The sequence below is a fragment of the Struthio camelus genome, chromosome 32 (assembly GCF_040807025.1).
Source record: "Struthio camelus isolate bStrCam1 chromosome 32, bStrCam1.hap1, whole genome shotgun sequence".
NCBI lineage: Eukaryota > Metazoa > Chordata > Aves > Struthioniformes > Struthionidae > Struthio > Struthio camelus.
In genome coordinates, this window is record NC_090973.1 from 494,043 (window position 1) to 519,757 (window position 25,715).

At 62.3% G+C, this 25,715-nt stretch overlaps 2 protein-coding genes across 5 annotated transcripts in view; one reads left to right on the plus strand and one right to left on the minus strand.

Annotated features, from left to right (window-relative positions):
- LOC138063568 (integrin alpha-L-like) overlaps positions 1 to 25,715 on the plus strand; it is a 43,945-nt gene that overhangs the window by 10,100 nt on the left and 8,130 nt on the right. The window contains exons 10-20 of one of the 4 annotated variants that reach the window (XM_068923197.1): positions 904 to 1,098; positions 1,177 to 1,328; positions 3,414 to 3,551; positions 7,375 to 7,578; positions 8,840 to 8,970; positions 12,184 to 12,335; positions 14,907 to 15,181; positions 19,244 to 19,354; positions 20,511 to 20,726; positions 23,522 to 23,635; positions 23,732 to 23,811. In XM_068923197.1, coding sequence (XP_068779298.1) covers positions 904 to 1,098; positions 1,177 to 1,328; positions 3,414 to 3,551; positions 7,375 to 7,578; positions 8,840 to 8,970; positions 12,184 to 12,335; positions 14,907 to 15,181; positions 19,244 to 19,354; positions 20,511 to 20,726; positions 23,522 to 23,635; positions 23,732 to 23,811 — 1,768 coding nt within the window. The remainder of the gene's footprint in view (positions 1 to 903; positions 1,099 to 1,176; positions 1,329 to 3,413; positions 3,552 to 7,374; positions 7,579 to 8,839; positions 8,971 to 12,183; positions 12,336 to 14,906; positions 15,182 to 19,243; positions 19,355 to 20,510; positions 20,727 to 23,521; positions 23,636 to 23,731; positions 23,812 to 25,715) is intronic. The other 3 variants (XM_068923198.1, XM_068923200.1, XM_068923199.1) reach the window with 3 other exon arrangements.
- On the minus strand, positions 15,846 to 17,439 carry LOC138063502 (uncharacterized; the record flags this gene model as incomplete). The annotated part of the gene is made up of 1 exon (XM_068923117.1): positions 15,846 to 17,439. A coding segment is annotated over exon 1 (1,206 nt), but the record flags the coding sequence as incomplete, so codon positions are not given.

The following is a 25,715-nucleotide window of genomic DNA, read 5'->3' on the forward strand; positions in this document are numbered from 1 at the left end:
TGGGGGCATCACCCCATGCAATCGCACCCGAATTTGGAGAGGTCACTCCGTGCAATTGCACCCGAATTTGGGGGAGTCACCCCCCCATGCAATCGCACCCAAATTTGGGGAGTCACCCCATGCAATTGCACCCACATTTTGGGGGCATCACCCCATGCAATCGCACCTAAATTTGGGGGGCATCACCCCATGCAATTGCACCCACATTTTGGGGGCATCATCCCATGCAATTGCACCCACATTTTGGGGGCATCACCCCATGCAATCGCACCCAAATTTGGAGAGGTCACTCCGTGCAATTGCACCCGAATTTGGGGGCATCACCCCATGCAATGGCACTCAAATTTTGGGAGATCACCCCATGCAATTGCACCCACATTTTGGAGGAGTCACCCTCATGCAATTGCACCCAAATTTGGGGGGGATCATCCCATGCAATTGCACCCACATTTTGGGGGCATCACCCCATGCAATCGCACCTAAATTTGGGGAGATCACCCCATGCAATTGCACCCACATTTTGGGGGCATCACCCCATGCAATTGCAGCCGAATTTGGGGGGGATCACCCCATGCAATTGCACCCACATTTTGGGGGCATCACCCCATGCAATCGCACCCAAATTTGGAGAGGTCACTCCGTGCAATTGCACCTGAATTTGGGGGAGTCACCCCCCCATGCAATCGCACCCGAATTTGGGGGGCATCACCCCATGCAATTGCACCCACATTTTGGGGGATCATCCCATGCAATTGCAGCCACATTTTGGGGGCATCACCCCATGCAATCGCACCCAAATTGGGAGAGGTCACTCCGTGCAATTGCACCCACATTTTGGAAGATCACCCCATGCAATCGCCCCCAAAAAACCGATCGCCGCCCTCCCTGCTCTTCCTCCCGCAGGCACCAGCACCCACAACCGCTTCCACCTGGAGCTGTCGTCCAGCGGCTTCAGCCTGGCCGTCGCGGGGGGCCGGGTGGTGACGGGGGCCGTGGGGGCCGACGACTGGGCCGGGGGGCTGCTGGAGCTGGCGGCGCCCGGCGACGTCTTCGTGCCCAGCCCGGCCTTGGCCGCCAACCTCACCGACTCCTACCTGGGTGAGCGCCCCCCACCCACCCACCCACCCCCAACTCGCCCCGGGGCGCCGCTGACCGGCCGTTGCGGCACCCACCCAGGTTACGCCGTGGCCTCCATGGCGCGACGCGGGCGGGCGCTCTACGCCGCCGGCGCCCCCCGGCACGGCCACGTGGGCCGCGTGGTGGTCTTCGAGGCGCCGCCGCCCGGCGCCGGCCCGTGGAGGCCCGTGCAGTTCTTGCCGGGCCAGCAGGTAGCGGGCGGCCGTTCGGGGCAGGGCGCGGGGTTTTGGGGAAGGGGTGGGGGGGTGTAATTTTGGGGGGGGGGAAGGGGCAGGGCGGGTTGTGGGTTTTTTGGGTTGCAATGTTGGGGGGTGGGTTGCAATTCGGTGACGATGCACGGTGCAATTTTGGAGTGCGGGTTGCAATTTGGGGAGGGGGTGGGTTGCAATGTTGGGGGGTGGGTTGCAATTTTGGGGGGTGGGTTGCAATTTGGGGAGGGGGCGGGTTGCAATGTTGGGGGGTGGGTTGCAATTTTGGGGGGTGGGTTGCAATTTGGGGAGGGGGCGGGTTGCAATGTTGGGGGGTGGGTTGCAATTCAGTGACAATGCACGGTGCAATTTTGGAGTGCGGGTTGCAATTCGGAGGTGATGCACGGTGCAATGTTGGGGGGTGGGTTGCAATTTGGGGAGGGGACGGGTTGCAATTTTGGGGAGCGGGTTGCAATTTGGGGGAGTTGCTGGATTGCAATTTAGGGGGGTGGGTTGCAATTTGGGGGGTGGGTTGCAATTCGGTGACGATACACGGTGCAATTTTGGAGTGCGGGTTGCAATTTGGGGAAGGGGCGGGTTGCAATTTTGGGGTGTGGGTTGCAATTTGGGGAGGGGGCGGGTTGCAATTTTGGAGTGCGGGTTGCAATTTGGGAAAGGGACGGGTTGCAATTTGGGGGTGTGGGTTGCAATTTTGGGGGGTGGGTTGCAATTTTGGGGGGTGGGTTGCAATTTGGGGAGGGGGCGGGTTGCAATGTTGGGGGGTGGGTTGCAATTCAGTGACAATGCACGGTGCAATTTTGGAGTGCGGGTTGCAATTTGGGGAAGGGGCGGGTTGCAATTTTGGGGGGTGGGTTGCAATTTGGTGACGATGCACAGTGCAATTTTGGGGTGCGGGTTGCAATTCGGAGGTGATGCACGGTGCAATGTTGGGGGGTGGGTTGCAATTTGGGGAAGGGGCGGGTTGCAATTTTGGGGAGCGGGTTGCAATTTGGGGGAGTTGCTGGGTTGCAATTTAGGGGGGTGGGTTGCAATTTGGGGGGTGGGTTGCAATTCGGTGACGATGCACGGTGCAATTTTGGAGTGCGGGTTGCAATTTGGGGAAGGGGCAGGTTGCAATTTTGGGGTGTGGGTTGCAATTTGGGGAGGGGGTGGGTTGCAATTTTGGAGTGCGGGTTGCAATTTGGGAAAGGGACGGGTTGCAATTTTGGGGTGTGGGTTGCAATTTTGGGGGGTGGGTTGCAATTTTGGGGGAGTTGCTGGGTTGCAATTTAGGGGGGTGGTTTGCAATTTAGGGGGGTGGGTTGCAATTCGGTGACGATGCACGGTGCAATTTTGGGGTGCGGGTTGCAATTTGGGGAAGGGGCAAGTTGCAATTTAGGGGGGTGGGCTGCAATTTGGGGAAGGGGTGGGTTGCAATTTTGGGGTGCGGGTTGCAATTTGGGGAGGGGGTGGCTTGCAATTTAGGGGGGTGGGTTGCAATTTGGGGAAGGGGTGGGTTGCAATATTGGGGTGCAGGTTGCAATTTGGGGGAGTTGCTGGGTTGCAATTTGGGGAGCGGGTTGCAATTTGGGGAGGGGGTGGTTTGCAATTTTGGAGTGGCGGTTGCAATTTGGGGGAGGTGTGGGTTGCAATTTTGGGGGGTGGGTTGCAAGTTGGGGAGGGGGCGGGTTGCAATTTTGGAGTGGAGGTTGCAATTTGGGGGAGGGGCGGGTTGCAATTTGGGGGGGGTGGGTTGCAATTTGGGGAAGGGGCGGGTTGCAATTTGGGGAGTTTGTGCCGCAATTTGGGAGAGCGGGTTGCGATTTGGGGGACGGCGCAGGTTGCAATTTTGGGGCGAGGGGGTTGCAATTTGGGGGGGGGGCCCCATGCACGTTGCAATTTGGGGGCAGCGGGCTGCATTTTGGGGGGGGTGGCATTTTGGGGAGGGGGTGGGGAGGCGGGTTGCGGGCCGGGGAAGTTGCCGGCGGCAATTTTTGCACGGGGACCGGTTGCAAATTCGGCAGCCCGGGAAAGGGGGGGGTCCCGTGCTCCCCCCCCCCCCCAATTTTGGGTGCCCCCCCCCCGCAGATCGGCTCCTACTTCGGGGCCGTGCTCTGCGCCCTCGACCTGGACGCCGACGGCCTCACCGACCTGCTGCTGGTGGGCGCCCACCTGCACTACGACGGGCGCCGCGGCGGGCGCGTGCACGTCTACCGCTGGCACGGGGTGAGCCCCCCCTTGCCCCCCCCCGCCGCTTTTGGGTGCGATCCCCCAATATTCGGGGGCGATCCCCCAATATTCGGGTGCGATTCCCCAATATTTGGGTGCAATTCCCCAATATTTGGGTGCGATCCCCCAATATTTAGGAGCGATCGCCCAATATTTGGGTGCAATTCCCCAATATTTGCATGCGATTCCCCAATATTCGGGTGCGATCCCCCAATATTCGGGTGCGATTCCCCAATATTTGGGTGCAATCCACCAATTTATGGGTGCAATTCCCCAATATTCGGATGCAATTCCCCAATATTTGCGTGCGATCCCCCAATATTTGGGTGCAATTCCCCAATATTTGGGTGCAATTCCCCATTATTTAGGTGCGATTCCCCAATATTTGCATGCGATTCCCCAATATTCGGGTGCAATTCCCCAATATTTGGGTGAAATCCACCAATATTCGGGTGCAATTCCCCAATATTTGGGTGCAATCTGCCAATATTCGGGTGCGATTCCCCAATATTTGGGTGCAATTCCCCAATATTCGGGTGCGATCCCCCAATATTTGGGTGCAGTTCCCCAATATTCGGGTGCAATTCCCCAATATTTAGGTGCGATTCCCCAATATTTGCATGCGATTCCCCAATATTCGGGTGCAATTCCCCAATATTTGGGTGCAATTCCCCATTATTTAGGTGCGATTCCCCAATATTTGCATGCGATTCCCCAATATTCGGGTGCGATCCCCCAATATTCGGGTGCGATTCCCCAATATTCGGGTGCAATTCCCCAATATTTGGGTGCAATCCACCAATATTTAGGTGCGATTCCCCAATATTTGCATGCGATTCCCCAATATTCGGGTGCAATTCCCCAATATTTGGGTGCAATCTGCCAATATTCGGGTGCGATTCCCTAATATTCGGGTGCAATTTCCCCAATATTTGGGTGCAATTCCCCAATTTATGGGTGCAATCCACCAATATTTGGGTGCAATCTGCCAATATTCGGGTGCGATTCCCCAATATTCGGGTGCGATCCCCCAATATTTGGGTGCAGTTCCCCAATATTTGGTTGCAATTCCCCAATATTCGGGTGCAATTCCCCAATATTCGGGTGCGATCCCCCAATATCTGGGTGCAATCCCCCAATATTTAGGAGCGATTGCCCAATATTTGCATGCGATCGCCCAATATTTGGGTGCAATCTGCCAATATTCGGGTGCAATTCCCCAATATTTGCATGCGATTCCCCAATATTCGGGTGCAATTTCCCCAATATTTGAGTGCAATCCCCCAATATTTGGGGGCAATTCCCCAATATTTGGGTGCAGTTCCCCAATATTTGGAGTGCAATTCGCCAATATTTGGTAGCAATTCCCCAATATTTGGGGGGAATTCCCCAATATTTGGGGGCAATTCCCCAATATTAGCATGCAATTGCCCAATATTTGGGTGCAATTCGCCAATATTTGGGTGTGATTCCCTAATATTCGGGTGCAATTTCCCCAATATTTGGTTGCAATCCCCCAATATTTGGGGGCAATTCCCCAATATTCGGGTGCAATTCCCCAATATTTGGAGTGCAATTCACCAATATTTAGGTGCGATTCCCCAATATTTGCATGCGATCGCCCAATATTTGGGTGCAATCTGCCAATATTTGGGTGCAATTCCCCAATATTCAGGTGCGATTCCCCAATATTCGGGTGCGATTCCCCAATATCTGGGTGCAACGTCCCCAATATCAGGGGGTGCAATTCCCAGGTGCCCCCCCCACATTTTGGGTGCAATCCCCCAGGACCTCCCCCGATATTTGGGTGCAATTACCCCAACACCGGGGTGCAATTCCCAGGTGTCCCCCCCACATTTTGGGTGCAATCCCCCAGGACCTCCCCCGATATTTGGGTGCAATTACCCCAACACCGGGGTGCAATTCCCAGGTGTCCCCCCCTACATTTTGGGTGCAATCCCCCAGGACCTCCCCCGATATTTGGGTGCAATTACCCCAACACCGGGGTGCAATTCCCAGGTGTCCCCCCCACATTTTGGGTGCAATTCCCAGGTGCCCCTCCACATTTTGGGTGCAATCCCCCAGGACCTCCCCCGATATTTGGGTGCAATTACCCCAACACCGGGGTGCAATTCCCAGGTGTCCCCCCCCACACATTTTGGTTGCCATCCCCCAGGACCTCCCCCAATATTTGGGTGCAATTACCCCAACACTGGGGTGCAATTCCCAGGTGCCCCTCCACATTTTGAGTGCAATCCCCCAGGACCTCCCCCGATATTTGGGTGCAATTACCCCAACACCGGGGTGCAATTCCCAGGTGTCCCCCCCACATTTTGGGTGCAATTCCCAGGTGCCCCTCCACATTTTGGGTGCAATCCCCCAGGACCTCCCCCGATATTTGGGTGCAATTACCCCAACACCGGGGTGCAATTCCCAGGTGCCCCCCCCACATTTTGGGTGCAATTCCCAGGTGTCCCCCCCACATTTTGGGTGCAATTCCCAGGTGCCCCTCCACATTTTGGGTGCAATCCCCCAGGACCTCCCCCGATATTTGGGTGCAATTACCCCAACACCGGGGTGCAATTCCCAGGTGCCCCCCCCACATTTTGGGTGCAATTCCCAGGTGTCCCCCCCACATTTTGGGTGCAATTCCCAGGTGCCCCTCCACATTTTGGGTGCAATCCCCCAGGACCTCCCCCGATATTTGGGTGCAATTACCCCAACACCGGGGTGCAATTCCCAGGTGTCCCCCCCACATTTTGGGTGCAATTCCCAGGTGTCCCCCCCACATTTTGGGTGCAATCCCCCAGGACCTCCCCCGATATTTGGGTGCAATTACCCCAACACCGGGGTGCAATTCCCAGGTGCCCCCCCCACATTTTGGGTGCCATCCCCCCGGACCTCCCCCAATATTTGGGTGCAATTACCCCAACACCAGGGTGCAATTCCCAGGTGCCCCCCCCACATTTTGGGTGCAATCCCCCAGGACCTCCCCCGATATTTGGGTGCAATTACCCCAACACCGAGGTGCAATTCCCAGGTGCCCCTCCACATTTTGGGTGCCATCCCCCAGGACCTCCCCCGATATTTGGGTGCAATTACCCCAACACTGGGGTGCAATTCCCAGGTGTCACCCCCACATTTTGGGTGCAATTCCCAGGTGCCCCTCCACATTTTGGGTGCAATCCCCCAGGACCTCCCCCGATATTTGGGTGCAATTACCCCAACACTGGGGTGCAATTCCCAGGTGTCACCCCCACATTTTGGGTGCAATTCCCAGGTGTCCCCCCCACATTTTGGGTGCAATCCCCCAGGACCTCCCCCGATATTTGGGTGCAATTACCCCAACACTGGGGTGCAATTCCCAGGTGCCCCCCCCACATTTTGGGTGCCATCCCCCAGGACCTCCCCCAATATTTGGGTGCAATTACCCCAACACTGGGGTGCAATTCCCAGGTGTCCCCCCCACATTTTGGGTGCAATCCCCCAGGACCTCCCCCGATATTTGGGTGCAATTACCCCAACACCAGGGTGCAATTCCCAGGTGCCCCCCCCACATTTTGGGTGCAATCCCCCAGGACCTCCCCCGATATTTGGGTGCAATTACCCCAACACCGGGGTGCAATTCCCAGGTGTCCCCCCCCCCCCATTTAGGGTGCCATCCCCCGGCGCATCCCCCACCCCAACGCCCAACTCTTTGCACGCAACACCCTGCCGTCGCCCCACGCGCTGCAACCCGCCGCCCCCCCATTTTTTGGGGGGGGGCTGGGGTTGTGCAATAGCCCAGCCACGCGGCCTTGCAGCCCCCTCCTCTTGGCAGGAGACCCTGGAGGCCGCCGGGGAGCTGCTGGGGGCCCCGGGGCACCCGCTGGGCCGTTTCGGGGCGGCGCTGGCCGCCCTGGGCGACCTGGACGGCGACGGCTGGGCCGAAGCGGCCGTCGGGGCCCCGCTGGAGGACGCCGAGGCCGGAGCCGTCTACGTTTTCCGGGGTCACTCGCAGGGCCTGGGCCCCGGCTACAGCCAGGTGGGTGCTGGCGACGAGACCCCCCCCATCTGCGACTTGGATGGGGAAAGGGGTGGGGGGTGGGGGTCCCGAACCATGCAATGCGCACCCTGGGGTGTCCCCGGCATTGCAACGCTCCATGCGTGGTGCAACGCGCACCCTGGGGTGTCCCCGGCATTGCAACGCTCCATGCGTGGTGCAACGTGCACCCCGGGGTGTCCCTGGCATTGCAACGCTCCATGCGTGGTGCAACGTGCACCCCGGGGTGTCCCCGGCATTGCAACGCTCCATGCGTGGTGCAACGCGCACCCTGGGGTGTCCCCGGCATTGCAACGCTCCATGCGTGGTGCAACGTGCACCCTGGGGTGTCCCCGGCATTGCAACGCTCCATGCGTGGTGCAACGCGCACCCTGGGGTGTCCCCGGCATTGCAACGCTCCATGCGTGGTGCAACGCGCACCCCGGGGTGTCCCTGGCATTGCAACGCTCCATGCGTGGTGCAACGCGCACCCTGGGGTGTCCCCGGCATTGCAACGCTCCATGCGTGGTGCAACGCGCACCCCGGGGTGTCCCCGGCATTGCAACGCTCCATGCGTGGTGCAACATGCACCCTGGGGTGTCCCTGGCATTGCAACGCTGTCTGCGTGGTGCAACATGCACCCCGGGGTGTCCCCGGCATTGCAACGCCGTCCGCGTGGTGCAACGCGCACCCCGGGGTGTCCCCGGCATTGCAACGCTCCATGCGTGGTGCAACGCGCACCCTGGGGTGTCCCCGGCATTGCAACGCTCCATGCGTGGTGCAACGTGCACCCCGGGGTGTCCCTGGCATTGCAACGCTCCATGCGTGGTGCAACGCACACCCTGGGGTGTCCCCGGCATTGCAACGCTCCATGCGTGGTGCAACGCGCACCCTGGGGTGTCCCCGGCATTGCAACGCTCCATGCGTGGTGCAACGCGCACCCTGGGGTGTCCCCGGCATTGCAACGCTCCATGCGTGGTGCAACGCGCACCCTGGGGTGTCCCCGGCATTGCAATGCTGTGTGCGTGGTGCAACGCGCACCCCGGGGTGTCCCCGGCATTGCAACGCTCCATGCGTGGTGCAACATGCACCCTGGGGTGTCCCTGGCATTGCAACGCTCCATGCGTGGTGCAACGCGCACCCTGGGGTGTCCCCGGCATTGCAACGCCCCCCGCGGGGTGCAACGCGCACCCTGGGGCGTCACCCACGGGTGGGCTCCGACCCTGCTGACCCCCGTGTCCCCCCCCCCCACCCCGGGGTGCAGCGGGTGGCCGGGCAGCGGGTGGCCCCCGGCCTGCGGCACCTGGGCCAGGCGCTGGACGGGGCGCTGGACGTGACGGGCGACGGGCTGGGCGACGTGGCCGTCGGGGCGCGGGGCGCCGTGGCCGTGCTGCGGTGAGTCCCCGGGGGGGGGGGGACAACCCCCCCCAAAAATGGGGGAGGGTCTCGGGGATTGCACCCCAAAAAGGAGGGGGACCCAGGGGAGTTGCACCCCAATTTGGGGCTTGCATGGGGCATTGCAGCCCGAAAAGCAGGGAATTGCACCCCAAATTGGGGTGGGGGACCGCGGGGAATTGCACCCCCAAAACTGGGGGGACCCCCGGGAATTGCACCCCAATTTGGGGCTTGCACGGGGCATTGCACCCCGGGAATTGCACCCCCAAAACTGGGGAGACACCCCGGGAATTGCACCCCAATTTGGGGCTTGCATGGGGAATTGCACCCCAGGAATTGCACCCCCAAAACTAGGGAGACCCCCGGGAATTGCACCCAATTTGGGGCTTGCATGGGGAATTGCACCCCAGGAATTGCACCCCCAAAACTGGGGGGACCCCCGGGAATTGCACCCCGATTTGGGGCTTGCACGGGGCATTGCAGCCCGAGAAGCAGGGAATTGCACCCCAAATTGGGGTGGGGGACCCCGGGGAATTGCACCCCCAAAACTGGGGGGACCCCCGGGAATTGCACCCCAATTTGGGGCTTGCATGGGGCATTGCACCCCGGGAATTGCACCCCCAAAACTAGGGAGACCCCCGGGAGTTGCACCCCAATTTGGGGCTTGCACGGGGAATTGCACCCCGGGAATTGCAACCCCAAAACTGGGGAGACCCCCGGGAGTTGCACCCCAATTTGGGGCTTGCACGGGGCATTGCATCCCGAGAAGCAGGGAATTGCACCCCAAATTGGGGTGGGGGACCCCGGGGAATTGCACCCCCAAAACTGGGGAGACACCCCGGGAATTGCACCCCAATTTGGGGCTTGCATGGGGAATTGCACCCCAGGAATTGCACCCCCAAAACTAGGGAGACCCCCGGGAATTGCACCCAATTTGGGGCTTGCATGGGGCATTGCACCCCAGGAATTGCACCCCCAAAATTGGGGGGACCCCCGGGAGTTGCACCCCAATTTGGGGCTTGCATGGGGCATTGCACCCCAGGAATTGCACCCCCAAAACTAGGGAGACCCCCGGGAATTGCACCCCAATTTGGGGCTTGCACGGGGAATTGCATCCCGAGAAGCAGGGAATTGCACCCCAAATTGGGGTGGGGGACCCCGGGGAATTGCACCCCCAAAACTGGGGGGACCCCCGGGAATTGCACCCCAATTTGGGGCTTGCATGGGGCATTGCACCCCAGGAATTGCAACCCCAAAACTGGGGAGACCCCCAGGAATTGCACCCAATTTGGGGCTTGCATGGGGAATTGCACCCCAGGAATTGCACCCCCAAAACTGGGGGGACCCCCGGGAATTGCACCCCGATTTGGGGCTTGCACGGGGCATTGCAGCCCGAGAAGCAGGGAATTGCACCCCAAATTGGGGTGGGGGACCCCGGGGAATTGCACCCCCAAAACTGGGGGGACCCCCGGGAATTGCACCCCAATTTGGGGCTTGCATGGGGCATTGCACCCCGGGAATTGCACCCCCAAAACTAGGGAGACCCCCGGGAGTTGCACCCCAATTTGGGGCTTGCACGGGGAATTGCACCCCAGGAATTGCACCCCCAAAACTGGGGAGACCCCCGGGAGTTGCACCCCAATTTGGGGCTTGCATGGGGCATTGCACCCCAGGAATTGCACCCCCAAAACTGGGGAGACCCCCGGGAGTTGCACCCCAATTTGGGGCTTGCACGGGGCATTGCATCCCGAGAAGCAGGGAATTGCACCCCAAATTGGGGTGGGGGACCCCGGGGAATTGCACCCCCAAAACTGGGGAGACCCCCGGGAATTGCACCCCAATTTGGGGCTTGCATGGGGCATTGCACCCCAGGAATTGCAACCCCAAAACTGGGGAGACCCCCAGGAATTGCACCCAATTTGGGGCTTGCACGGGGCATTGCAGCCCGAGAAGCAGGGAATTGCACCCCAAATTGGGGTGGGGGACCCCGGGGAATTGCACCCCCAAAACTGGGGAGACACCCCGGGAATTGCACCCCAATTTGGGGCTTGCATGGGGAATTGCACCCCAGGAATTGCACCCCCAAAACTAGGGAGACCCCCGGGAGTTGCACCCCAATTTGGGGCTTGCATGGGGCATTGCACCCCGGGAATTGCAACCCCAAAACTGGGGAGACCCCCAGGAATTGCACCCAATTTGGGGCTTGCACGGGGCATTGCAGCCCGAGAAGCAGGGAATTGCACCCCAAATTGGGGTGGGGGACCCCGGGGAATTGCACCCCCAAAACTGGGGAGACACCCCGGGAATTGCACCCCAATTTGGGGCTTGCATGGGGAATTGCACCCCAGGAATTGCACCCCCAAAACTAGGGAGACCCCCGGGAATTGCACCCAATTTGGGGCTTGCATGGGGAATTGCACCCCAGGAATTGCACCCCCAAAACTAGGGAGACCCCCGGGAATTGCACCCAATTTGGGGCTTGCATGGGGCATTGCACCCCGGGAATTGCACCCCCAAAACTGGGGGGACCCCCGGGAATTGCACCCCGATTTGGGGCTTGCATGGGGCATTGCAGCCCGAGAAGCAGGGAATTGCACCCCAAATTGGGGTGGGGGACCCCGGGGAATTGCACCCCCAAAACTGGGGAGACCCCCGGGAGTTGCACCCCAATTTGGGGCTTGCATGGGGCATTGCACCCCAGGAATTGCACCCCCAAAACTGGGGGGACCCCCGGGAATTGCACCCCAATTTGGGGCTTGCATGGGGCATTGCACCCCGAGAAGCAGGGAATTGCACCCCAATTTGGGGTGGGGGACCCCGGGGAATTGCACCCCCAAAACTGGGGAGACCCCCGGGAATTGCACCCCAATTTGGGGCTTGCACGGGGAATTGCACCCCAGGGATTGCACCCCCAAAACTAGGGAGACCCCCGGGAATTGCACCCCAATTTGGGGCTTGCATGGGGAATTGCAGCCCAAGAAGCAGGGAATTGCACCCCAAATTGGGGTGGGGGACCCCGGGGAATTGCACCCCAAATTGGGAGGGGACCCCAGGGAATTGCACCCCCAAAACTGGGGAGACCCCCGGGAGTTGCACCCCAATTTGGGGCTTGCACGGGGCATTGCACCCCAGGAATTGCACCCAACCTGGGGGCGCCCCGGGGCGGCTGCCCCCCCCCCCCGGTTTCGGGGTCCCCCCCTGTCCCCCCTGCAGGTCGCGGCCGGTGCTGTGGGTGACGCCGCAGGTGACGTTCAGGCCCGACCAGCTGCCGGTGACGTCGTGGGGCTGCGGGGAGGCGGCGGGGGCCGCGGCGGGGGCCGCCAACGCCACCGAGGCGCCGGAGGCAGCCGACGGGGGCGACTGGGGTACCGGGGGGCAACGGGGGCGGGGGGGGCAATGGGGGCAACGGGGGGCTGTGGGGCAATGGGGGCAATGGGGGCAATGGGGGCAGTGGGGGCAATGGGGGTGGGGGGGGCAATGGGGGCAGTGGGTGCAACAGGGGCAGTGGGTGCAATGGGGGCAATGGGGGCAACGGGGGCAATGGGGGCAATGGGGCAATGGGGGCAATGGGGGCAATGGGGGCAATGGGGGCAGTGGGTGCAACAGGGGCAGTGGGTGCAATGGGGGCAATGGGGGCAATGGGGGCAACGGGGGCGGGGGGGGCAATGGGGGCAACGGGTGCAACGGGGGCAATGGGTGCAATGGGTGCAACGGGGGCAACGGGGGCAGTGGGTGCAATGGGTGCAACGGGGGCAACGGGTGCAGTGGGTGCAATGGGGGCAACGGGGGCAATGGGGGCAGTGGGTGCAATGGGGGCAACGGGTGCAGTGGGGGCAATGGGTGCAATGGGGGCAACGGGGGCAGTGGGTGCAGCGGGTGCAGTGGGTGCAGCGGGTGCAGCGGGTGCAGTGGGTGCAATGGGTGCACCGGGGCAGTGGGTGCAGCGGGTGCAGAGGGTGCAATGGGTGCAATGGGTGCAATGGGTGCAATGGATGCAATGGGTGCAGCGGGTGCAGTGGGTGCACCAGGGTGCAATGGGTGCACCAGGGTGCAGTGGGTGCAGTGAGTGCAGCGGGTGCAGCGGGTGCAATGGGTGCAATGGGTGCAATGGGTGCAGCGGGTGCAGCGGGTGCAATGGGTGCACCAGGGTGCTGCAGGGTGCACCAGGGGCAGTGGGTGCACCAGGGGCAGTGGGTGCAATGGGTGCAATGGGTGCAATGGATGCAGCGGGTGCAGCGGGTGCACCAGGGGCAGTGGGTGCAATGGGTGCAATGGGTGCAGCGGGTGCAGCGGGTGCAATGGGTGCAATGGGTGCAATGGGTGCAATGGATGCAGCGGGTGCAGCGGGTGCACCAGGGTGCAATGGGTGCAATGGGTGCAATGGATGCAGCGGGTGCAGCGGGTGCACCAGGGGCAGTGGGTGCAATGGGTGCAATGGGTGCAGCGGGTGCAGCGGGTGCAATGGGTGCAATGAGTGCAATGGATGCAGCGGGTGCAGCGGGTGCAGTGGGTGCAATGGGTGCACCGGGTGCAGTGGGTGCACCAGGGTGCAGCGGGTGCACCAGGGGCAGCGGGTGCAATGGGTGCACCAGGGGCAGTGGGTGCAATGGGTGCAATGGGTGCAGCGGGTGCTGTGGGTGCAGCGGGTGCAATGGGTGCAATGGGTGCAATGGATGCAGCGGGTGCAGCGGGTGCAATGGGTGCAATGGGTGCAATGGGTGCAGCGGGTGCAGCGGGTGCAATGGGTGCAACGGGGGCAACAGATGCAACGGGTGCAGTGGGTGCAATGGGTGCAATGGGTGCAGCGGGTGCAGCGGGTGCAATGGGTGCAGCGGATGCAGCGGGTGCAGCGGGTGCACCAGGGTGCAATGGGTGCAATGGGTGCAGCGGGTGCAGCGGGTGCACCAGGGTGCAATGGGTGCAATGGGTGCAGTGGGTGCAGTGGGTGCAATGGGGGCAACGGGGGCAACGGGTGCAGTGGGGGCAATGGGTGCAGTGGGTGCAATGGATGCAGCGGGTGCAATGGGTGCAATGGGTGCAATGGATGCAATGGGTGCAATGGGTGCACCAGGGTGCAATGGGTGCAATGGGTGCAATGGATGCAGCGGGTGCAGTGGGTGCAGTGGGTGCAGCGGGTGCAATGGGTGCAATGGGTGCAATGGGTGCAATGGGTGCACCTGGGTGCAATGGGTGCAATGGGTGCAGCGGGTGCAGCGGGTGCACCAGGGTGCAATGGGTGCAATGGGTGCAATGGATGCAGCGGGTGCAGCGGGTGCAGCGGGTGCAATGGATGCAATGGGTGCAATGGATGCAGCGGGTGCAGTGGGTGCAATGGATGCAATGGGTGCAGCGGGTGCAGCGGGTGCACCAGGGTGCAATGGGTGCAATGGATGCAATGGGTGCAATGGGTGCACCAGGGTGCAATGGGTGCAATGGGTGCAGCGGATGCAGCGGGTGCAGCGGGTGCAATGGATGCAATGGGTGCAGCGGGTGCAGCGGGTGCAATGGGTGCAATGGGTGCAATGGGTGCACCAGGGTGCAATGGGTGCAATGGATGCAGCGGGTGCAGCGGGTGCAGTGGGTGCAGTGGGTGCAGCGGGTGCAATGGGTGAAATGGATGCAATGGGTGCAATGGGTGCAGCGGGTGCAGTGGGTGCAATGGATGCAATGGGTGCAGCGGGTGCAGTGGGTGCAATGGGTGCAATGGGTGCAATGGGTGCAGCGGGTGCAGCGGGTGCAGCGGGTGCAATGGGTGCAATGGATGCAATGGGTGCAGTGGGTGCAGCGGGTGCAATGGGTGCAATGGATGCAATGGGTGCACCAGGGTGCAATGGGTGCAACGGGTGCAGCGGATGCAGCGGGTGCAGCGGGTGCACCAGGGTGCAATGGGTGCACCAGGGTGCCCCAGGGTGCAGCGGGTGCCCGACCCTCGACAGACGGCCCGGCCGGCACGCAGAGGCCCGCGGCGGCCCCGCGGGAGCCCGAGCGCCCCGGGGTGCAGCTGCGCCTGTGCTTCGGGGTGCGGCTGGCGCCGGCGGGCCGGCGGGAGCCCCCCGAGGTGGCGCTGAGCCTCGCGCTGAGCCTGGACGCCGGCCGGGCCCGCAGCCGGGGGGTCCTGGGCGACGGGCGGCCGAGGCGGCGCGGGCCCCTGCGCCTCCGCACGGGGGCCACCCTGGGGCCCCGCTGCCTGGAGGAGCGCATCGACCTGGAGGTGGGTGGCGGCGGGGGGCTGGCCCGCCCTCTCGGGCTGCGCGGCCCGCTTTTGGGGTGCGAAGGGCCCTTTTTGGGGTGCGAAGCCCGCATTTTGGGGTGCGAAGCCCGTATTTTGGGGTGCAAATCCTGCATTTTGGGGTGCGAATCCCACATTTTGGGGTGCAAATCCCGCATTTTGGGGTGCAAAGCCTGCATTCTGGGGTGCGAAGCCCGCATTTTGGGGTGCGAATCCTGCTTTTTGGGGTGCGAATCCTGCATTTTGGGGTGCAAAGCCTGCATTCTGGGGTGCAAAGCCTGCATTTTGGGGTGCGAATCCTGCATTTTGGGGTGCAAAGCCTGCATTCTGGGGTGCAAAGCCTGCATTTTGGGGTGCGAAGCATGCATTTTGGGGTGCAAATCCTGCTTTTTGGGGTGCAAAGCCTGCATTTTGGGGTGCGAAGCATGCATTTTGGGGTGCGAATCCTGCTTTTTGGGGTGCAAAGCCTGCCTTTTGGGGTGCGAAGCCCGCATTTTGGGGTGCAAATCCTGATTTTGGGGTGCGAATCCTGCATTTTGGGGTGCAAAGCCTGCATTCTGGGGTGCAAAGCCTGCATTTTGGGGTGCGAATCCTGCATTTTGGGGTGCAAAGCCTGCATTCTGGGGTGCGAAGCCTGCATTTTGGGGTGCGAATGCTGCTTTTTGGGGTGCGAAGCCTGCATTTTGGGGTGCGAATCCCGCATTTTGGGGTGCAAATCCTGCATTTTGCGGTGCGATTCCTGATTTTTGGGGTGCGAAGCCTGCATTTTGGGGTGCGAATCCTGCTTTTTGGGGTGCAAAGCCTGCATTTTGGGGTGCGAATCCTGCTTTTTGGGGTGCAAATCCTGCATTTTGGGGTGCGAATCCTGATTTTGGGGTGCGAAGCCTGCATTCTGGGGTGCAAAGCCTGCATTTTGGGGTGCGAAGCCCGTATTTTGGGGTGCGAATGCTGCTTTTTGGGGTGCAAAGCCTGCCTTTTGGGGTGCGAAGCCCGCATTTTGGGGTGCAAATCCTGATTTTGGGGTGCGAAGCCTGCATTCTGGGGTGCAAAGCCTGCATTTTGGGGTGCGAAGCACGCATTTTGGGGTGCGAATCCTGCTTTTTGGGGTGCAAAGTCCGCATTTTGGGGTGCAAATCCTGATTTTGGGGTGCGAATCCTGCATTTTGGGGTGCAAAGCCTGCATTTTGGGGTGCAAAGCCTGCATTATGGGGTGCAAATCCTGCATTTTGGGGTGCGAATCCCACATTTTGGGGTGCAAATCCCGCATTTTGGGGTGCAAATCCTGCATTTTGGGGTGCGAATCCTGCTTTTTGGGGTGCAAAGCCTGCATTTTGGGGTGCGAATCCTGATTTTGGGGTGCGAAGCCTGCATTCTGGGGTGCGAAGCCCGCATTTTGGGGTGCGAATCCCGCATTTTGGGGTGCAAATCCTGCATTTTGCGGTGCGATTCCTGATTTTTGGGGTGCGAAGCCTGCATTTTGGGGTGCGAATCCTGCATTCTGGGGTGCGAATCCCACATTTTGGGGTGCAAATCCCGCGTTTTGGGGTGCAAAGCCTGCATTTTGGGGTGCGAATCCTGCATTCTGGGGTGCGAAGCCCGCATTTTGGGGTGCGAATTCTGCTTTTTGGGGTGCAAATCCTGCATTCTGGGGTGCGAATCCTGATTTTGGGGTGCAAAGCCTGCATTTTGGGGTGTGAATCCCACATTTTGGGGTGCGAATCCTGATTTTGGGGTGCAAAGCCTGCATTTTGGGGTGCGAAGCCTGCATTTTGGGGTGCGAATCCTGCATTTTGGGGTGCAAATCCTGCATTCTGGGGTGCAAACTGCCCCTTGTGGGATGCAAATCCCGCATTTTGGGGTGCAAATCCCGATTGTGGGGTGCAAAGCCTGCATTTTGGGGTGCAAATCCTGCATTCTGGGGTGCGAATCCTGCATTTTGGGGTGCGAAGCCTGCATTTTGGGGTGCAAATCCTGCTTTTGGGGGTGCAAATCACCCCTTTCGGGGTGCAAATCCCGCATTTTGGGGTGCAAATGGCCCTTTTTGGGGTGCAAATCCTGCATTTTGGGGTGCAAATCCCGCATTTTGCGGTGCAAATCCTGCTTTTTGGGGTGCAAAGGGCCCTTTTTGGCAGGCAAAGCCCGATTTTGGGGTGCAAATCCTGATTTTGGGGTGCAAAGGGCGCTTTTTGGCAGGCAAATCCCGATTTTGGGGTGCAAATCCTGCATTGTGGGGTGCAAATCCCGCATTTTGCGGTGCAAATCCTGCATTTTGGGGTGCAAATGGCCCTTTTTGGCAGGCAAAGCCCACATTTTGGGGTGCAAATACTGCATTGTGGGGTGCAAATCGCCCCTTGTGGGATGCAAATCCCGAATTTTGGGGTGCAAAGCCTGCCTTTTGGGGAGCAAATGCCGCATTTTGGGGTGCAAAGCTTGCACTCTGGGGTGCAAATCCCGCATTTTGGGGTGCAAATCCTGCATTCTGGGGTGCAAATCGCCCCTTGCGGGGTGCAAATCCTGCATTCTGGGGTGCAAAGCCCGCATTTTGGGGAGCAAATGCCACATTTTGGGGTGCAAATCGCCCCTTGCGGGGTGCAAATCCCGCATTTTGGAGTGCAAATGGCCCTTTTTGGGGTGCAAATCCTGCATTTTGGGGTGCAAAGGGCCCTTTTTGGCAGGCAAAGCCCGATTTTGGGGTGCAAATCCTGATTTTGGGGTGCAAAGGGCCCTTTTTGCCAGGCAAATCCCGATTTTGGGGTGCGAATCCTGCATTGTGGGGTGCAAATCCCGCACTTTGGGGTGTAAATCCTGCATATTGGGGTGCAAACTGCCCCTTGTGGGATGCAAATCCCGCATTTTGGGGTGCAAAGCCTGCATTTTGGGGTGCAAAGGGCCCTTTTTGGCAGGCAAAGCCCGATTTTGGGGTGCAAATCCTGCATTGTGGGGTGCAAATCACCCCTTGTGGGATGCAAATCCCGATTGTGGGGTGCAAATCCCGATAGTGGGGTGCAAATCCCGCATTTTGGGGTGCAAAGGACCCTTTTTGGCAGGCAAATCCTGCATTTTGGGGTGCAAATCCCGCATTTTGGGGTGCAAACTGCCCCTTGTGGGATGCAAATCCCGCATTTTGGGGTGCAAAGGGCCCTTTTGGCAGGCAAATCCCGCATTTTGGGGTGCAAAGCCTGCATTTTGGGGTGCAAATCCCACATTTTGGGGTGTAAATCCTGCATTTTGGGGTGCAAATGGCCCTTTTTGGCAGGCAAATCCCGTATTTTGGGGTGCAAATCCTGCATTGTGGGGTGCAAATCGCCCCTTGTGGGATGCAAATCCCGCATTTTGGGGTGCAAATCCTGCATTTTGGGGTGCAAATGACCCTTTTTGCCAGGCAGATCCCGCATTTTGGGGTGCAAAGCCCACATTTTGGGGTGGAAATGACCCTTTTTGGCAGGCAAATCCCGCATTTTGGGGTGCAAATCCCGCATTTTGGGGTGCAAATGACCCTTTTGGCAGACAAATCCCGCATTTTGGGATGCAAATCCCGCATTTTGGGGTACAGATGGCCTTTTCGGCATGCAAAACCCGATTTTGGGGTGCAAATCGCCCATTTCGGGTGCAAATCCTCCATTTTGGGGTGCAAAGCGCCAGTTTTGGGGTGCAAATCCTATATTTCAGGCAGCAAAATAACCCGCATGTTTTGGGGAGCAACTCCTCCGTTTCGGGGGCAAATCCCCCGTTTTGGGGCGAACCCCCGATATTTGCCGGCATCGCCCCGCAGGGACCCGCTAGCGGGTGGCAGCCGTCCGGGGTGACCCCAGGTTTGGGTGCAAATCCCCCACGTTTGGGTGCTGTCTCCTGGGCGGGGGGAGAGGTCGCCGTGGCTCTTGGGTTGCATCTCCCGGCGGTTTGGGTGCAAATCCCGGCGATTCGGGTGCGTTCGGGAACCCCAAAGTTTGGGTGCAAAGCCCCGATGATTTGGGGGCGAATCGCGGCTCTTTGGGGGCGCCCAGGGGGACGCGGGTGTCACCGCCGTGTCATCCCCCCCCCCAGCCCTGCCTTGATGACATCATGACCCCCATGCGGGTGGCCATCGACTTCTCCTTGGAGCCTTCGGCCGACGGACCCATCCTGCCCCCGGGGACCACCACGGCCTGGAGCGAGGTGGGACGTGGGGGACGCGGGGGACGTCGGGGACATGGGGGACGTTGGGGAGACATGGGGGGACATGGAGGACATGGGGGACATGGGGGACATGGGGGGACATGGGGGACATGGAGGGACATGGGGGGACATGGGGGGACATGGAGGGACATGGGGGACATGGAGGACATGGAGGGACATGGGGGGACATGGGGGGACATGGAGGGACATGGAGGACATGGAGGGACATGGGGGGACATGGGGGGACATGGAGGGACATGGAGGGACATGGAGGACATGGAGGGACATGGGGGACATGGGGGACATGGGGGACATGGGGGGACATGGAGGGACATGGAGGGACATGGGGGGACGTGGAGGGACATGGAGGGACATGGAGGACATGGAGGGACATGGGGGGACATGGAGGGACATGGAGGGACATGGAGGACATGGAGGGACATGGGGGGACATGGGGGGACATGGAGGACATGGGGGACATGGGGGACATGGGGGGACATGGAGGGACATGGAGGGACATGGAGGACATGGAGGGACATGGGGGACATGGGGGACATGGGGGGACATGGGGGGACATGGAGGACATGGAGGACATGGAGGGACATGGAGGGACATGGGGGACATGGAGGACATGGAGGACATGGAGGGACATGGGGGACATGGTGGGACATGGGGGAACATGGAGGGACATGGAGGGACATGGAGGACATGGAGGGACATGGAGGGACATGGAGGACATGGAGGGACATGGAGGGACATGGAGGGACATGGAGGACATGGAGGGACATGGAGGGACATGGGGGACATGGAGGACATGGAGGACATGGAGGGACATGGGGGACATGGTGGGACATGGGGGAACATGGAGGGACATGGAGGGACATGGAGGACATGGAGGGACATGGAGGGACATGGAGGACATGGAGGGACATGGAGGGACATGGAGGACATGGAGGACCTGGAGGGACATGGAGGACATGGAGGGACATGGGGGACATGGGGGACATGGAGGACATGGAGGGACATGGAGGGACATGGGGGGACATGGAGGGACCTGGAGGACCTGGGAGGACATGGAGGACCTGGAGGGACATGGAGGACCTGGAGGACATGGGGGCACACGGGGGACACGAAGGGACCGGTGACGCCCCCCCAGGTGCCCTTCGCCCTCGCCTGCGGCCCCGACGACGTCTGCCAGAGCGACCTGGGGCTGCGGCCGCTGCCGCCGGCGCCGCCGGAGCTGCTGCTGGCGCCGGGGGCCGAGCTGGGGCTGCGCCTGGCGCTGCGCAACGGGGCCGAGGCTGCCCGCCGCGCCGCCCTCCGCCTGCCCCTGCCCCCCGGCCTGGCCCTGCGCCGCGCTCGCACCGCCCCGGTGCGTCCCGGCCCCGGCCCTGGCGGGCCCAGGCGTCCGGGTCGAGGGGCCCAGGCATCCGGGTCGGGGGGCCCAGGTGTCCAGGTTGGGGGGCCCAGGTGTCCTGGTTGAGGGGCCCAGGTGTCCGGGTTGAGGGGCCCAGGTGTCTGGGTTGAGGGGCCCAGGTGTCCGGGTCGAGGGGCCCAGGTGTCTGGGTTGGGGGGCCCAGGTGTCCTGGTTGGGGGGCCCAGGTGTCTGGGTCGAGGGGCCCAGGCGTCCGGGTTGGGGGGCCCAGATGTCCTGGTTGAGGGGCCCAGGTGTCTGGGTCGAGGGGTCCAGGCATCCAGGTCGAGGGGCCCAGGTGTCCAGGTTGAGGGGCCCAGGCGTCCGGGTTGGGGGGCCCAGGTGTCCGGGTTGGGGGGCCCAGGTGTCCGGGTCGGGGGGCCCAGGTGTCCAGGTCGAGGGGCCCAGGCGTCCGGGTCGAGGGGCCCAGGTGTCTGGGTTGGGGGGCCCAGGCGTCCAGGTTGGGGGACCCAGGTGCCCAGGTTGGGGGGCCCAGGTGTCTGGGTTGGGGGGCCCAGGCATCAGGGTTGAGGGGCCCAGGTGTCCGGGTTGGGGGACCCAGGTGTCCGGGTCGAGGGGCCCAGGTGTCTGGGTTGAGGGGCCCAGGTGTCCTGGTTGGGGGGCCCAGGTGTCCGGGTCGAGGGGCCCAGGCGTCCGGGTCGAGGGGCCCAGGTGTCCGGGTTGAGGGGCCCAGGTGTCCTGGTTGGGGGGCCCAGGTGTCTGGGTTGAGGGGCCCAGGTGTCTGGGTTCAGGGGCCCAGGTGTCCGGTTTGGGGGGCCCAGGTGTCCTGGTCGGGGGGCCCAGGTGTCCTGGTTGGGAGGCCCAGGTGTCCGGGTTGGGGGGCCCAGGTGTCCTGGTTGGGGGGCCCAGGTGTCCGGGTCGGGGGGCCCAGGTGTCCTGGTTGGGGGGCCCAGGTGTCTGGGTCGAGGGGCCCAGGCATCCGGGTCAAGGGGCCCAGGTGTCTGGGTTGAGGGGCCCAGGTGTCCGGGTTGGGGGGCCCAGGCGTCCGGGTTGGGGGGCCCAGGTGTCCGGGTCGGGGGGCCCAGGTGTCCAGGTCGAGGGGCCCAGGTGTCCGGGTCGGGGGGCCCAGGTGTCCGGGTCGAGGGGCCCAGGTGTCCGGGTTGGGGGGCCCAGGTGTCCGGGTTGGGGGTCCCAGGCATCCGGGTCGAGGGGCCCAGGTGTCTGGGTTGAGGGGCCCAGGTGTCCTGGTTGGGGGGCCCAGGTGTCCGGGTCGAGGGGCCCAGGTGTCTGGGTCGAGGGGCCCAGGCATCCGGGTCGAGGGGCCCAGGCGTCCGGGTTGGGGGGCCCAGGCGTCCGGGTCGGGGGGCCCAGGTGTCCTGGTCGGGGGGCCCAGGTGTCCTGGTTGGGAGGCCCAGGTGTCCGGGTTGGGGGGCCCAGGTGTCCTGGTTGGGGGGCCCAGGTGTCCGGGTCGGGGGGCCCAGGTGTCCTGGTTGGGGGGCCCAGGTGTCTGGGTCGAGGGGCCCAGGCATCCGGGTCAAGGGGCCCAGGTGTCTGGGTTGAGGGGCCCAGGTGTCCGGGTTGGGGGGCCCAGGCGTCCGGGTTGGGGGGCCCAGGTGTCCGGGTCGGGGGGCCCAGGTGTCCAGGTCGAGGGGCCCAGGTGTCCGGGTCGGGGGGCCCAGGTGTCCGGGTCGAGGGGCCCAGGTGTCCGGGTTGGGGGGCCCAGGTGTCCGGGTTGGGGGTCCCAGGCATCCGGGTCGAGGGGCCCAGGTGTCTGGGTTGAGGGGCCCAGGTGTCCTGGTTGGGGGGCCCAGGTGTCCGGGTCGAGGGGCCCAGGTGTCTGGGTCGAGGGGCCCAGGCATCCGGGTCGAGGGGCCCAGGCATCCGGGTCGAGGGGCCCAGGCGTCCGGGTTGGGGGGCCCAGGCGTCCGGGTCGGGGGGCCCAGGTGTCCGGGTCGGGGGGCCCAGGTGTCCAGGTCGAGGGGCCCAGGCGTCCGGGTCGAGGGGCCCAGGCGTCCAGGTTGGGGGGCCCAGGCGTCCAGGTTGGGGGACCCAGGTGTCCTGGTTGGGGGCCCAGGTGTCCGGGTTGGGGGGCCCAGGTGTCTGGGTTGGGGGGCCCAGGTGTCCGGGTCGGGGGGCCCAGGTGTCCGGGTTGAGGGGCCCAGGCGTCCTGGTTGAGGGGCCCAGGTGTCCTGGTCGAGGGGCCCAGGTGTCCGGGTTGGGGGGCCCAGGCGTCCGGGTCGAGGGGCCCAGGCATCCGGGTCGAGGGGCCCAGGCGTCCGGGTTGGGGGGCCCAGGTGTCCGGGTTGGGGGACCCAGGTGTCCGGGTCGAGGGGCCCAGGTGTCCAGGTCGAGGGGCCCAGGTGTCCGGGTCGGGGGACCCAGGTGTCTGGGTTGGGGGGCCCAGGTGTCCGGGTGACTGGGGGCCCAGGCATCCAGGCTGTTGGGGGCCCAGGGGTCCGGGTCAGTGGGGGCCCAGGCGTCCGGGCGACTGGGGGCCCAGGTGTCTGGGCGACTGGGGGCCCAGGCGTCCGGGTCAGTGGGGGCCCAGGCATCTGGGTGGCTGGGGGCCCAGGCGTCCGGGTCAGTGGGGGCCCAGGCATCTGGGTGGCTGGGGGCCCAGGTGTCCGGGTTGAGGGGCCCAGGCGTCCGGGTCATTGGGGGCCCAAGCGTCCGGGCGACTGGGGGCCCAGGTGTCTGGGCTGTTGGGGGCCCCTGGCGTCTGGGTCAGTGGGGGCCCAGGCGTCCGGGTCAGTGGGGGCCCAGGCGTCCGGGGGCTGACGCGTGGGCCGCAGGGGAGCTGGGCGACGGCGCTGAGCTGCCGCGAGCGGGTCGAGGCCGAGGCCGGAGCCGGCGCCAGGACGCTCTGGTGCAACGTGAGCCACCCCGTCTTCCACGCCGGCCGCGAGGTGCCCACCGGGGACGGGCGATTCGGGGTTCGGGGAGGGGGGGGACCCCGGGGACCCCGGGGCCGCTCACCCTCCTCTTCCTCCTCCCCGGGGCAGACGCACATCGAGCTGACGTTCGACGTCCTGCGGAACCGCTCCTGGGACGCGGAGCTGCAGCTCACGGCCACGGCGAGCAGGTGGCACCCGAGCCGCGGGGCGCTGCGCGGGGCCGGGGGGGGGGGGAGCGCCCCAATTCGGGGGTTGCTGCAAGGGGTTGCACCCCAATCGGGGGTTGTTGCAGGGGATTGCACCCGAATCGGGGGTTGTTGCAGGGGATTGCACCCGAAGCGGGGGTTGTTGCAAGGGGTTGCACCCGAATCGGGGGTTGTTGCAGGGGATTGCACCCGAATCGGGGGTTGTTGCAGGGGATTGCACCCCAATCGGGGGGTGTTGCAGGGGATTGCACCCCAATCGGGGGTTGTTGCAAGGGATTGCACCCGAATCGGGGGTTGTTGCAGGGGATTGCACCCCAATCGGGGGGTGTTGCAGGGGATTGCACCCCAATCGGGGGTTGTTGCAAGGGATTGCACCCGAATCGGGGGTTGTTGCAGGGGATTGCACCCCAATCGGGGGTTGTTGCAAGGGGTTGCACCCGAATCGGGGGTTGTTGCAGGGGATTGCACCCGAATCGGGGGTTGTTGCAGGGGATTGCACCCGAATCGGGGGTTGTTGCAAGGGGTTGCACCCCAATCGGGGGTTGTTGCAAGGAATTGCACCCGAATCGGGGGTTGTTGCAAGGGGTTGCACCCGAATCGGGGGTTGTTGCAAGGGATTGCACCCGAATCGGGGGTTGTTGCAAGGGGTTGCACCCCAATCGGGGGTTGTTGCAAGGGATTGCACCCGAATCGGGGGTTGTTGCAGGGGATTGCACCCAAATCGGGGGTTGCTGCAGGGGATTGCACCCGAATCGGGGGTTGCTGCAGGGGATTGCACCCAAATCGGGGGTTGTTGCAGGGAATTGCACCCCAATCGGGGGTTGTTGCAAGGGATTGTATCTGAATCGGGGGTTGTTGCAGGGGATTGCACCCCAATCGGAGGTTGTTGCAAGGGATTGTATCTGAATCGGGGGTTGTTGCAGGGAATTGCACCCCAATCGGGGGTTGTTGCAGGGGATTGCACCCGAATTGGGGGTTGCTGCAGGGGATTGCACCCGAATCAGGGGTTGTTGCAAGGAATTGCACCCCAATCGGGGGTTGTTGCAAGGGATTGCACCCGAATCGGGGGTTGTTGCAAGGGGTTGCACCCCAATCGGGGGTTGTTGCAAGGGATTGCACCCGAATCGGGGGTTGTTGCAAGGGGTTGCACCCGAATCGGGGGTTGTTGCAAGGGATTGCACCCGAATTGGGGGTTGTTGCAAGGGATTGTATCTGAATCGGGGGTTGTTGCAGGGAATTGCACCCAAATCGGGGGTTGTTGCAGGGGATTGCACCCGAATCGGGGGTTGCTGCAGGGGATTGCACCCGAATTGGGGGTTGTTGCAGGGGATTGCACCCGAATTGGTGGTTGTTGCAGGGGATTGCACCCGAATCGGGGGTTGTTGCAGGGAATTGCACCCGAATCGGGGGTTGTTGCAGGGAATTGCACCCGAATCAGGGGTTGTTGCAAGGGATTGCACCCGAATCGGGGGTTATTGCAAGGGATTGCACCCGAATTGGGGGTTGTTGCAAGGGATTGCACCCGAATCGGGGGTTGTTGCAGGGGATTGCACCCGAATCGGGGGTTGTTGCAAGGGATTGCACCCCAATCGGGGGTTGTTGCAGGGAATTGCACCCGAATCGGGGGTTGTTGCAAGGGATTGCACCCGAATCGGGGGTTGCTGCAGGGAATTGTATCTGAATCGGGGGTTGTTGCAGGGGATTGTATCTGAATTGGGGGTTGTTGCAAGGGATTGCACCCGAATCAGGGGTTGCTGCAGGGAATTGCACCCCAATCGGGGGTTGCTGCAAGGAATTGCACCCGAATCGGGGGTTGTTGCAAGGAATTGCACCCGAAGCGGGGGTTGTTGCAGGGGATTGCACCCGAAGCGCGGGTTGTTGCAAGG